Below are 13,918 nucleotides of genomic sequence, written 5' to 3'. Positions count from 1 at the left end.
CCAAAATGTTCATTGCAGCTCTATTTACAACAGCCCAGAGATGGAAACAACCTAAGTGTCCATCATCGCATGAATGGATAAAGAAGATGGGGCACATATATACAATGGAATAGTACTCAGCCATAAAAAGAAACGAAACTGAGCTACTTGTAATGAGGTGGATGGACCTAGAGTCTGTCATACAGAGTGAAGTAAGTCAGAAAGAGAAAGACAAATGCCATATCCTAACACATATATAGGGAATTTAACGGGAAAAAAATGTCATACAGAACCTAGGGGTAAGATAGGAATAAAGACAGACCTACTAGAGAATGGACTTGAGGATATGGGGAGGGGGAAAGTTAAGCTGTGACAAAGTGAGGGACTGGCATGGACACTACCAAATGTAAAATAGATAGCTGGTGGGAAGCAGCCACATAGCACAGGGAGATCAGCTCGGTGGTTTGTGACCACCTATAGGGGTGGCATAGGGAGGGTGGGAGGGAGGGAGACGCAAGAGGGAAGAGATATGGGAACATATGTATATGCATAACTGATTCACTTTGTTATGAAGCAGAAACTAACACACAATTGTAAGGCAATAATACTCCAAAAAGATGTTTAAAAAGAAAGTTAAAGAATGTGCCTGCCAATTCAGGGCACACGGGTTCGAGCCTTGGTCCGGAATATCCTACATGCCGCGGAGCAACTAAGCCTATGCGCCACAACTACTAAGCCTGTGCTCTAGAGCCCATGCTCAGCAACAAATAGTAACCCCTGCTCGCCACAACTAGAAAAAGCCTGCGTGCAACAAAAAAGACACCGAAAAAAAAAAAAAAGAAAAAAAAAAAAAAAAAAAAAGAAAAAAAACAAGAAGGACATTTTCGGAGAAATGAGAAAATCTGAATATGGATGGATATTATGCAATTAGTGTTAATTTTCTCAGATATGAAAATGGTACTGTGTTAGGAAGGACAAAATCCTCATTCTTAGTCAATGTGCTGTGGAGTACTTAGAGGTGACGGGTCAGGATGGTCTACAGCTAAATCTCAAACAGTTCAGCAAGAGAACAAATAGTGTGTGAGATAGACAAAGCAAACGTGGCAACATAGTAACAACTGGTTGAACCTAGGTGAAGAGTGAAGAAGCATTCATTAAGCTATCATTTCAACTTTTCTGTATGTATGCTAACTTTCAAAATAAAGGTGGAAAAATAAAACAAGACAGACATAGTTATATTACTTTAGTGAACAGTGGGAAACGGGTGTAAAGCACACAGATATAAAAAGACTGGAAGGAAATAAACCCAAATATTAATAGTGTTTTCTCATCATAATGGGCTTATAGGTGATTTTATTTTCCTTCCTAGTTTTCATATTTTTAAAAAATGCTCCATAATGGGTATATGTTATTTTTATAATCAGAAGCAATTTACACATGCTCCTAAAAAATTTTAAGTCAATGCCTTTAAAGGAATCACACATCATCTGGAAGATGGCGGAGTAGAAGGACTTGCTCGCACTCCCCCTTGCAAGAGCACCAGAATCACAATTAACTGCTGAACAATCATCAACAGGAAAACACCGGCACTTACCAAAAAGATACCCCACATCCAAAGACAAAGGAGAAGCCACAATGAGACAGTAGGAGGGGCGCAATAACAATAAAATCAAATCCCATAACTGCTGGGTGGGTGACTCACTAACCGGAGAACACTTAGACCACAGAAGTCCACCCACTGGAGTGAAGGTTCTGAGCCCCACATCAGGCTTCCCAACCTGGGGGTCTGGCAATGGGAGGAGGAATTCCTAGAGAATCAGACTTTGAAAGCTAGTGGGGTTTAATTGCAGGACTTCGACAAGACTGGGGGAAACAGAGACTCCACTCTTGCAGGGCACACACAAAGTAGTGTGTGCATCAGGACCCAGTGTACGGAGCAGTGACCACATAGGAGACTGAACCAGACCTAACCTGCTAGTGTTGGAGGGTCTCCTGCAGAGGTGCGGGGTAGCTGTGGCTCACTACAGGGACAAGGACACTGGCAGTAAAAGTTCTGGGAAGTACTCCTTGGAGTGAGCCCTCCCAGAGTCCGCCATTAGCCCCACCAAAGAGCCCGGGTAGGCTCCACTGTTGGGTCGTCTCAGGCCAAACAACCAACAAGGAGGGAACCCAAACCTACCCATCAGCAGACAAGTGGATTAAAGTTTTACTGAGCTCTGCTCATCAGAGTAACACCCAGCTCTACCCACCACCAGTCCCTCCCATCAGGAAACTTGCACAAGCCTCTTAGATAGCCTCATCCACCAGAGGGCAGACAGAAGCAAGAAGAACTACAATTCTGCAGCCTGTGAAACAAAAATCACATTCGTAGAAAGACAGACAAGATGAAGAGGTAGAGGGCTATGTATCAGATGAAGGAACAAGATAAAACCCCAGAAAAACACCTAAATGAAGTGGAGATAGGCAACCTTCCAGGAAAAGAATTCAGAATAATTATAAGGAAGATGATCCAGGACCTTGGAAAAAGAATGGAGGCAAAGATCGAGAAGATACAAGAAATGTTTAACAGAGATGAACAATACAATAACTGAAATGAAAAATACACGAGAAGGAATCAATAGCAGAAGAACTGAGGCAGAAGAACAGATAAGTGACCTGGTAGACAGAATGCTGGAATTCACTGCTGAACAGAATAAAGAAAAAAGAATGAAAAGAAATGAAGACAGCCTAAGGGACCTCTGGGACAACATTGAACACAACAACATTCACATTATAGAGGTCCCAGAAGGAGAAGAGACAGAGAGAAAGGACCCGAGAAAACATTTCAAGAGATTATAGTCAAAAACTTCCCTAACGTGGGAAAAGAAATAGCCACCCAAGTCCAGGAAGCACAGAGAGTCCCATACAGGATAAACCCAAGGAGAAACACGCCAAGACACATAGTAATCCAACTGGCAAAAATTAAAGACAAAGAAAAATTATTGAAAGCAGCAAAGGAAAAATGACAAATAACATACAAGGGAACTCCCATAAGGTTAACAGCTGATTTCTCAGCAGAAACTCTACAAGCCTGAATGGAGTGGCATGACATATTTAAAGTGATGAAAGGGAAAAAACTACAACCAAGATTACTCTATCCAGAAAGCATCTCATTCATTCAACGGAAAAATCAAAAGCGTTACACACAAGCAAAAGCTAAGAGAATTCAGCACCACCAAACCAGCTCTACAACAAATGCTAAAGGAACTTCTCTACGTGGGAAACACAAGAGAAGAAAAGGACCTACAAAAACATACCCAAAACAATTAAGAAAATGGTCATAGGAACATACATAGCAATAATTACCTTAAACATGAATGGATTAAATGCTCCAACCAAAAGACACAGGCTCGCTGAATGGATACGAAAACAAGACCCATATATGTGCTGTCTACAAGAGACCCCCTCAGACCCAGGGACACATACAGACTGAAAGTGAGGGGATGAAAAAAGATATTCCATGCAAATGGAAATCAAAAGAAAGCTGGAGTAGCAATACTCATATCAGATAAAATAGACTTGAAAATAAAGAATGTTACAAGAGACAAGGAAGGACACTACACGATGATCAAGGGATCAATCCAAGAAGCAGATATAACAATTATAAGTATATATGCACCCAACATAGGAGCACCTCAATACATAAGGCAACTGCTAAGAGCTATAAAAGAGGAAATCAACAGTAACACAATAATAGTGGGGGACTTTAACACCTCACTTACACCAATGGACAGATCATCCAAACAGAAAATTAATAAGGAAACACAAGCTTTAAATGACACAAGAGACCAGATAGATTTAATTGATATTTATAGGACATTCCATCCAAAGACAGCAGATTACACTTTCTTCTCAAGTGCGTACGGAATATTCTCCAGGATAGATCTCATCTAGGGTCACAAATCAAGCCTCAGTAAATTTAAGAAAACTGAAATCACATCAAGCATCTTTTCTGACCGCAACATTATGAGATTAGTATCAATTACAGGGACAAAAACATAAAAAACACAAACACATGGACACTAAACAATATGTTACTAAATAACCGACGGATCACTGAAGAAATCAAAGAGGAAATAAGAAAATACCTAGAGACAAATGACAATGAAAACACGATGATCCAAAACCTATGGGATGCAGCAAAAGCAGTTTTAAGAGGGAAGTTTATAGCAATACAAGGCTACCTCAAAAAACAAGAAAAATCTCAAACAATCTAACCTTACACCTAAAGGAACTAGAGAAAGAAGAACAAACAAAACCCAAAGTTAGCAGAAGGAAAGAAATCATAAAGATCAGATCAGAAATAAATGAAACAGAAACAAAGAAAACAATATCAAAGATCAATAAAACTAAAAGCTGGTTCTTTGAGAAGATGAACATAATTGATAATCCATTAGCCAGACTCATCAAGAAAAAGAAGGAGAGGACTCAAATCAATAAAATTAGAAATGAAAAAGGAGCAGTTACAACAGACACCGCACAAATACAAAGCATCCTAAGAGACTACTACAAGCAACTCTATGCTAATAAAATGGACAACCTGGAAGAAATGGACAAATTCTTAGAAAGATAAACCTTCCAAGACTAAACCAGAAATAGAAAATATGAACAGACGAATTACATGAAATTGAAACTGTGATTAAAAAATCTTCCAGCAAACAAAAGTCCAGGTCCAGATGGCTTCACAGGTGAATTCTATCACACATTTAGAGGAGAGCTAACAGCACCCATCCTTCTCAAACTCTTCCAAAAATTTGCAGAGGAAGAAACACTCCCAAACTCATTCTATGAGGCCACCATCACCCTGATACCAAAACCAGACAAAGATACTACAAAAAAAAAAAAATTACAGACCAATATCACTGATGAATATAGATGCAAAAATCCTCAACAAAACATTAGCAAACAGAATCCAACAACCCATTAAAAGGATCATACACCATGATCAAGTGGGATTTATCCCAGGGACGCAAGGATTCTCCAATATACGCAAATCAATCAATGTGATACACCATATTAACAAACTATAGAAGAAAAACCATATGATCATCTCAATAGATGCAGAAAGAGCTTTTGACAAAATTCAACACCGATTTATGATAAAAACTCTACAGAAAGTGGGCATAGAGGGAACCTACCTCAACATAACAAAGGCCACATACGACAAACCCACAGCAAACATCATTCTCAATGGTGAAAAACTGAAAGCATTTCCTCCAAGATCAGGAACAAGACAAGGATGTCCACTCTCACCACTATTACTGAACATAGTATTGTAAGTCCTAGCCACAGCAATCAGAGAAGGAAAAGAAATAAAAGGAATACAAATTGGAAAAGAAGTAAAGTTGTCACTGTTTGCAGATGACATGATACTATACATAGAGAATCCTAAAGATGCCACCAGAAAACTACTAGAGCTAATCAATGAATTTGGTAAAGTTGCAGGATACAAAATTAATGCACAGAAATCTCTGGCATTTCTATACACTAATGATGAAAAATCTGAAAAAGAAATTAAGGAAACACTCCCATTTACCACTGCAACAAAAAGAATAGAATACCTAGGAATAAACCTATCTAGGGAGAAAAAAGAATTGTATGCAGAAAACTATAAGACACTGAGATGAAAGGAATTAAAGATGATACAAACAGATGGAGAGATATACCATCTTCTTGGATTGGAAAAATCAATATTATGAAAATGACTACATTACCCAAAGCAATGTACAGACTCAATGCAATTCCTATCAAATTACCAATGGCATTTTTTTACAGAACTAGAACAAAAAAACTTCAAATTTGTATGGAGACACAAAACACCCCGAACACCCAAAGCGTTCTTGGGGGAAAAAAACGGAGCTGGAGGAATCAGACTCCCTGACTTCAGACTATACTACAAAGATACAGTAATCAAGACAATGTGGTACTGGCACAAAAACAGAAATATAGATCAATGGAACAGGATAGAAAGCCCAAAGGTAAACCCACGCACCTATGTTCAACTAATCTATGACGAGGGAGGCAAGGATATACAGTGGAGAAAAGACAGTCTCTTCAATAAGTGGTGCTGGAAAAACTGGACAGCTACATGTAAAAGAATGGAATTAGAACACTCCCTAACATCATACACAAAAATAAACTCAAAATGGATTAAAGACCTAAATGTAAGGTCAGATACTATAAACTTCTTAGAGGAAAACATAGGCAGAACACTCTATGACATAAATCACTGCAAGATCCTTTTTGACCCACCTCCTAGAGTAATGGAAATAATAACAAAAATAAATAAATGGGACCTAATGAAACTTAAAAGTTTTTGCACAGCAAAGGAAACTACAAACAAGATGAAAAGACAACCCTCAGAATGGGAGAAAATATTTGCAAACAAAACAACTAACAATGGATTAGTCTCCAAAATATACAAGCGGCTCATGCAGCTCAATATCAAAAAAAACAAACAACCCAATCCAAAAATAGGAAGACCTAAATATATATTTCTCCAAAGAAGATATACAGACTGCCAACAAACACATGAAAGGATGCTCAACATCACTAATCATTAGAGAAATGCAAATCCAAACTACAATGAGGTATCACCTCACACAGGTCAGAATGGCCATCCTCAAAAAATCTACAAACAATATGGAGAAAAGGGAACCCTCTTGCACTGTTGGTGGGAATGTAAATTGATACAGCCACTATGGAGAACAGTATGGAGGTTCCTTAAAAAACTGAAAATAGAATTACCATATGACTCAGCAATCCCACTAGTGGGCATATACCCAGAGAAAACCATAATTCAAAAAGACACATGCACCCCAATGTTCATTGCAGCACTGTTTATAATAGCCAGGACATGGATGCAACCTAGATGACCATCAACAGACGAATGGATAAAGAAGATGGGGTGCATTACAATGGAATATTACTCAGCCATAAAAAGGAATGAAATTGGGTCATTTGTAGAGACGTGGATGGATCTAGAGACTGTCATACAGAGTGAAGTAAATCAGAAAGAGAAAAACAAATATCGTATATTAATGCATGTATGTGGAACGTAGAAAAATGGTACAGATGAACCAGTTTGCAGGGCAGAAATAGAGACACAGATGTAGAGAACAAACGTATGGACACAAAGGGGGGAAAGCGGCAGGAGGGTGGGGTCGTGGTGGGATGAATTGGGAGATTGGGATTGACGTGTATACACTAATATGTATAAAATAGGTAACTAATAAGAACCTGCTGTATAAGAAATAAAATTAGGAAAAGAAAAAGAAATCACAGGTCTCTTTCCCTGACAGCCTGCCCGACATGCTCAGGGCAGAGTCTGCAGAACAGAAAGGTGTGCTGAGGTCTGATTTCATTTTCTGCCAGGACACCACGCCATGAGAAGGATGGCAACCGCTTACTTGGTGCTGGGTCTTATTCTCCATGTGCCCCAGCTTCGTGTTCATCTTATCCTGAACCGACACCAGCTCTGCTTTGATCTCCTCCACAGTTGCCTCCAACTGATTCTCCAGCTTATTGATCAGGGGTTCACATCGACAGCCATTTATTGGTGCCTAAGAGGGAAGCCAAAAAGGAATCAATCCAAGTCGTTCGTTCCTTCTGAAAACATGTGTCTGTCAGTATACCAGGGGACCACACGTGATGGAGGAGACTCATCCCTGTGGTAACTTTGGACTGACAGGCCAAGCCTTGGCTCTGTAGACGTTAAGAAGATTCAGAGAGTGTAACATACGGTCCCAGTCCTCAAGCTGCTTTTATCCACTATCCGGCCTCAAGGTTATCTATGCAGTACCTAAGGATGGTGCAGAGAGCTTTGTAACATCCCTGTGCTCTCCAGGCCTACGTGGCAGGAGGGTACTGCACAGTTTAGGTGGGGAGGGCCAGCTGGCTTATCTTCAAAGCTCATGCCTTCTGTAGTCACTGCTGAAAGTGGACATTAGCCCCCAGCAACAGGGTTACACAGACACCTCGCTTACAGCCTACAGTCCTGCCCTGACAGGGCCCGGCAGGTACCTGCATCACTTTGCCGTCCTTGCCCCGGTACAGCGTGTACAGCTGGTACGCTCTGAACTCGTGGGGGGCACCTGGGGGTGAACAGCGATGCCTGGGCCTCTTTTTAGGGTGACTGTGAGTGTGCGAGCTCTTCTGCTGTCCAGGCTGCTGGTCTGCTGGTGGGGTGGGGTCAGAAAACGCTGACGCCTGTGGGAGAGAAGGCGACAGCCACCCTGAGTGCCGTGACATCTGCAAACCTGATGCCCAGCCAGCGGCTCCTGTCTGGCCCGCCTTGCTAGTCTCTCAGCGTTCTACGCCAGGTATGTGTCAAAAGAGTTGTACCAGCATGCTTACCTTGTGTCCACAGCCGGCCAGGGCCGATTTCTGTGCTCTGGCTCCAAACCAGCAAGCAAGCCAACTGCAGTGGCTTTTTAGCTGCTGGGCATGACGCTATCCCAGGGCCCTCCGCCAGCCCTCCTCCCAGCCCTCTTGGCAGCTCTCACGTGCCTCCTGACCTTGGGCCTTGATTTTTTCTGCCTGTTGTCCTTTGCTCTGGGCTCCGGGGAGGCAGACAGGAAATCTTCTCTGGACTCTTCTTTTCTGGGTACAGCCTGTTCACTGCTATGGGTGTCTCCTGCTGAGACACTTCCCTACAGAGGAAAAAAAGCCCAGAAACCTCTTCTCCTTGATCCCCCAGCCTTTTTCAATAATGGCATAAAATTTCCCAGCCTCCATCCACTAAAGGACCCCTGGGAATCTTTTCCAATGACAAATTTCAGACATAGGAAGCACTGCTTGGTGGTTTTAACTGAACACCTGTGCTTTTCCTGGTAAGTTGAATGTTTGGTTTTTCATTTATTAGGTGCCAAACTAGATATTGCCTTGGGTCTAACTCTGTGTTCTGCAACTTTAGGAACGTAGTACACACAAAACACCTCAGCATTAGAGATTTTTTTGGTCTTTTACATTTCAACAAAAAGACAACGCCACTCATTCTTTGATCTTGGACCCTCACAATTCACAGAGGAGAGTGAGAACCTTCTGAAATGAAAAAAAAAAAAAAATCACATTTCTGGTCCTTGTGAGAACTTTTACAAGTTAATATGTACAATTCACACACAGGAACCAAAGCGAGTTACAATGCCTTAACCCTGGAAACTGGTAAGATTTTCAAACAGAGAGAAAAACAAATAGTTGGTATAAAATTTTATGTGCCATAAGTTGTCTCTATATCCTAGGTCTTCTTCCTGGGAGAGTTGAAAGGCATGGTTCACTCCAGGGCTGCTGTGTACAGCTGTGCAAGCTGTTCACTGCACAAAGGCACCTAGCCGAGGGCATGAGTGGGGCTGAGGGAGCTGAAGTCCACCTTGGGCTCTATTCGCCATACGTGCCCTGTGCTAGGCTGGTCTGCCCAGAAGGCATCTTTTTCTAATTTGCACAGAGGAGCCGTATGGGCTAGCACAGCCTCTGTTCACTCCCTAAGCGGAAGGAGAGGCAACAAGCTACGCCACTGGTCCTCCAACTGTAGTCCACATTGGAATCACCTGGAGGGCTTGTTCAAACACAGATTGCTGGGCCCTACCCCAGAGTTTCTGATCCAGTGGGTCTGGGGTGAGGCCCCCAAATTTGCATTTCTACCAAGGCTCCAGGTGACAAGGTTTTCACATTTTGAAAACCTCTGCTCTACATGATGAAGGGTGTGGTGCCAGAGAGGCTGTGCTGTCCACATGGAAGCGACAAGGCCACGGATGCACAGGGCTCGCAAATACAGCCACACAGGGTGCTGGAAAAGACGGGTGGCATGAGAGTACACGGCCTGAAATCGTGGAGAAGACAAGAGGCTAGAAGGAAAGACGGACAAGATTTGAAGGACCCCGAGGAAAGGAGAGACAGAGGAGGGCCCGGCAGCCGCCAGACGGGCCCGGAGGAGGCAGGGAGACAGTTTCCCACCCTGGAAGTGGGCGGGAGGGCTATCCCCCCACCTTGCTTTGTGCCACATCATCTCTCGGCACAGACTGAGCTCTCCTCTCTTCCTTGAGCCTCTCTCTCTTTTTCCTCAGGCTTCGCCCACGACTGAAGCGCAAGACCTGAAGGAGGCAAGAGGCATTGTTACAAACCACTGGTGTGCGCGGACCTAATGGAGCCTCCAGCTGAGCAGGGGGAGACCAGGCGTTCACATCAAACAAGCACCTCTAGACCACCCACTATGCCTCCTACATCCTGTGCTAGGCGCTTAGGGTCCCAGAGACGGCAGGACATCGTTCCTGACCTTGAGCTCACAGTCTAGGACAGCAACACTAACAGGCACTTAGCGATGGGCCAGGGCGTCCACGTAGGTGTGAGCAGGCCGTGCACGGCTCAGCTCCAGGGAGCATGGCTCACATAGACTAGGATGTGAACGGCGTCCCCTGGAGTTGTGCGACACAGCAGCCCTGTGCCAGGCACGGTCTATCTTGGGACACTGGACCTGATGTAGCCCATCAGATTTTCTCTTGGCCAAACTGTATCCAAGTCATATTCAAACATAACTTTAATTCAAGCCTAACTGAGATGTACCTGTGAGCCATGGTACCAACCACGGGGCAGGAGTCTCTTCCCCCAAAAGAAGGCTGTGGTCTGTCCCTTCGAGGGCAGAGAGGTGGAATGGACACAGGCAAGTACACGTGGGATCCCACAGGCCCAGAGATGCCCAGCAGCAGCTAGCTGGGGATCTTTAGGCAAGTGATTTGACCTCTCTGTGCTCCGTCTTCTCAACGTGAGAATGGGGAGCTGCCGGAATTAACCGAGACAACGTAGGTGGCCGGCACGCCTTGGACCAGTGGTCCCTGGGGGCCTTAGAGTGCTTAGCTGGCAGAGATGGTTAATCACGGAGTGCAGACCTGTGCGCTGGTGGAAACCTGCAATCCCTGGCTCAGGTCCACACCCTTCTCCTCCAGACTCCCTACTCCTAGCTCCAGGGTTCACCCCCCTTACAAAACCCAAGGGGGTACAGACGGTGAAAGCCCTTTCAAGGCCACAACTATCTTTCTGCAATAAAACAATATTTTACTGTCTTCTTATATAGATAGATAAGGGCTCTCTGAAGTTCAGCCTAGTGTTTTGCATCTCAATGTCAGACTTCCTTCTTGTGTTCATTAAATTCAAGTGACACATTAGAGGACAAAAAAATCCTCCACGGGCAGTGGGTACCTCCTAAACGGAGAATTCCTGACAATACCTGCCTGCAGCTGAACCGGATTTTTAAATTATATACTCATCCCCTAAAGCCAGCAGTTCTGGAAGTGTCCAGGGACCTGAGTCCGTGAGGTTAAGATTATTTTCATAATATTACAACATTGGCATTTGTCATGCTCATTCTCTCATGAGCGTACTGTGGTGTTTGCCAGAAGCCACGTCAGTGACATTACAATAGACTGCACGCAGCAATAAAAGGTGACAGAATTCTAAGTAAGACAGTAAGGACGTGAGCAAACCATGTCAAACAATGCTACTCTTCTCATTTCTGTTTTGAAAAAGTCCTTTTTCACAAAATGATGCTATTTATGTTGCTACAAAATGGACTTATTTTTAAATGAATATCTTTAATATTTCTAAATTTTATTTTCAAATACGGTAATTATTGATAGATATAAACTCACATAAACAGAGCTCTTTATGGGCCTCCGTAATATTTAAGGAAGTAAAAGGGTCCTTAGACCAAAAAGGTCTGAGAACCAATGTCCTCAGCTAAATTTTAGACTCAGTAAGAAGTCGAGTCTGATGAAGGGTAGTAAGGCCCGTTGCTCATCTGCTTTATAGACACTTAGAACAGGACACAGCTCCAGAATCAGCCTGAAATTCACTTTCCAAAGCATTTGTGAACCACGTCAATCAAAAATAAGAAGTAACACTCACTTCACCCAAACACAAGATAATCAGAAAAATTCCCGCCATAGACCATGTTATTAGCCAATGAAAATAACTCTGCATGGCTCCCAGCCTTTCTCAGGCCATCCACCAAATGTACCATCATCAATCTTTCCCACTTCACAGAAATCAGGAAATATTGATCTTAAGGCCTCGGAAAGAAGTATCCTCTTAGTACTGCTGTGAACCATCAAAATCCATGGTCAACTAAAGTGCCAAGGCAAGGGGATTTCTCGTTTCAGACAAGACCATTTCTATAACCACAGATCAACAGGACAGTATGCATGCAATTTTATGCATATTCCAAAGCTTTTTCTTTGCACTGAAAATAAGGGTTAGTATGTACAATCATGTAAAAAAACAAAAACTTTAAAAATATCCTATTTATTTGCTGTTCAATATGGGTGTGGAAAAACTAGCTTAAGTCATTTTTTTTTTAATGGAAATGCTAAAGGAGAACCACACAGGAAAATAGTCCACAAGACAGCTTTATCCCTGGGAATCGAGATTCCTAGGCTCTGGAAGACAAATGACAGGCAGGTTAAAGGCACATCAATCCTCGTGCGCCAGAGGACCCTCCATCCCACAAGACTTGATGATCCTCACGTGGCTGAGCACGGAGCCAGCTGTCCATCAAACTGCCAGGCACTGAAATGCCAGGTAACTAACGGATTCTGACACTTATATAGCACCCTGTCCTTTTTTTTTTTTTTTGCGGTACACGGGCCTCTCACTGCTGTGGCCTCTCCCGTTGCGGAGCACAGGCTCCGGACACGCAGGCTCAGTGGCCATGGCTCACGGGCCCAGCCACTCCGCGGTATGTGGGATCTTCCCGGACTGGGACACAAACCCACGTCCCCTGCATCGGCAACCACTGCGCCACCAGGGAAGCCCCCCGACCGTGTCCCTTTTGATCTAAAAGAGACTAGCTTTTTTTTTTTTTAGTCAGGATTCCGAGAGGTGATTCTGCTGAGGATTTGTTTGCAAACAGCTAGGCAGAGGTGGAGCCTTTTTCCAAAGGAGCATCCGACTCGCACCTGTCAGGGGCTCTGTGGATTTTCAGAGCCCACTGAGAAGGACCTTCTCCACGGGCAAGAGGGTGATTGATTTTGCAAGAGACAAAAATCTTAACCATTTCCAGAAACTGCTAGTTATATCAGGCATGTTTTTAAAACTTAAATGGAATCAAGGCCGTGCAGAACCCCAGGCTGCCTGGGATTGGGCCATGGTGCAGCAGGCTGGGGTCCGGACTCTCCCTCTGGCTCCCTAAGACTTTGTCTTCCTGCAGCATTAGCCAGAATAAGGTGGAAAACCAATCAGTGTTTGCTGTAAGGTAAGAGACTAGCTCTAACTGGGAAATAACCTAAATGTCTAACATTAAGGAAATGGTTTAACAAGATACTGAACAGCAACCAAAGAAAGAATATTATGCTTCCACTGTGATAAATAACTGTAAAGACTACAGAACAGTTTCCTATTACACTTAGGATAAAGGGCATAATACCAAAGAGTATATACATTGTGGACACAACTATATAAAAATTATGTGTCTGTGGAAGGTACTATAAACAGTTATTTCAGGGTACTAAAATTGTAAATAGCTTATAAATCATCACTATTAAATTTCTTTGTGACTTAGATCGTTTCAACCTCAAGTAAGATATCAGTCATCTTCTTAAATTGAATGATGGCCAATATACCATTATTTAATAAAAATGAGAAAACTATACGGTACTCAACTGCCTCTAGTGGACATTTACGGCTTTGTCTGCCCAGACGGATGCCTCATCCCACCTCTGTCTGGGAAATACTTCTCTTCTAACCACGTGGCCAAACGGATGCCACCATCTTCCTAAAGCACCTCTGCCCCACCTGTTCCGGGCATTTGCCCCAAGCTCGCCAATCATGATCTTCTCCTACGATGTTTTACCGTTTTTATTTATTTTTTGGCCGTGCCGCACTCCATGTGGGATTTTACTTCCCTGACCAGGGA

The 13,918-nt window shown here is 43.1% G+C and overlaps 1 protein-coding gene across 7 annotated transcripts in view; it reads right to left on the bottom strand.

Moving 5' to 3' along the window:
• The window catches only part of ANKRD6 (ankyrin repeat domain 6), a 201,775-nt gene that overhangs the window by 23,302 nt on the left and 164,555 nt on the right, over window positions 1–13,918 (bottom strand). For 5 of the 7 annotated variants that reach the window (XR_003793757.1, XM_029224345.1, XM_029224344.1 and 2 more), the window contains 4 exons: window positions 10,002–10,106; window positions 8,535–8,669; window positions 8,041–8,226; window positions 7,428–7,580 (listed from right to left, as the gene is read on the bottom strand). Coding sequence is in view for 6 of the 7 variants with exons in the window: in XM_029224345.1 (XP_029080178.1) it covers window positions 7,428–7,580; window positions 8,041–8,226; window positions 8,535–8,669; window positions 10,002–10,106 (579 nt within the window). In the remaining variant the exon portion in view is untranslated. The remainder of the gene's footprint in view (window positions 1–7,427; window positions 7,581–8,040; window positions 8,227–8,534; window positions 8,670–10,001; window positions 10,107–13,918) is intronic. The other 2 variants (XM_029224349.1, XM_029224347.1) reach the window with 1 other exon arrangement.

Source organism: Monodon monoceros, unplaced genomic scaffold (genome assembly GCF_005190385.1).
Source record: "Monodon monoceros isolate NGI ecotype Baffin Bay Population unplaced genomic scaffold, NGI_Narwhal_1 Super_Scaffold_15, whole genome shotgun sequence".
NCBI lineage: Eukaryota > Metazoa > Chordata > Mammalia > Artiodactyla > Monodontidae > Monodon > Monodon monoceros.
Note: the sequence above shows the minus strand (reverse complement) of the source record. Positions and strands in the feature narration are given on the sequence as shown.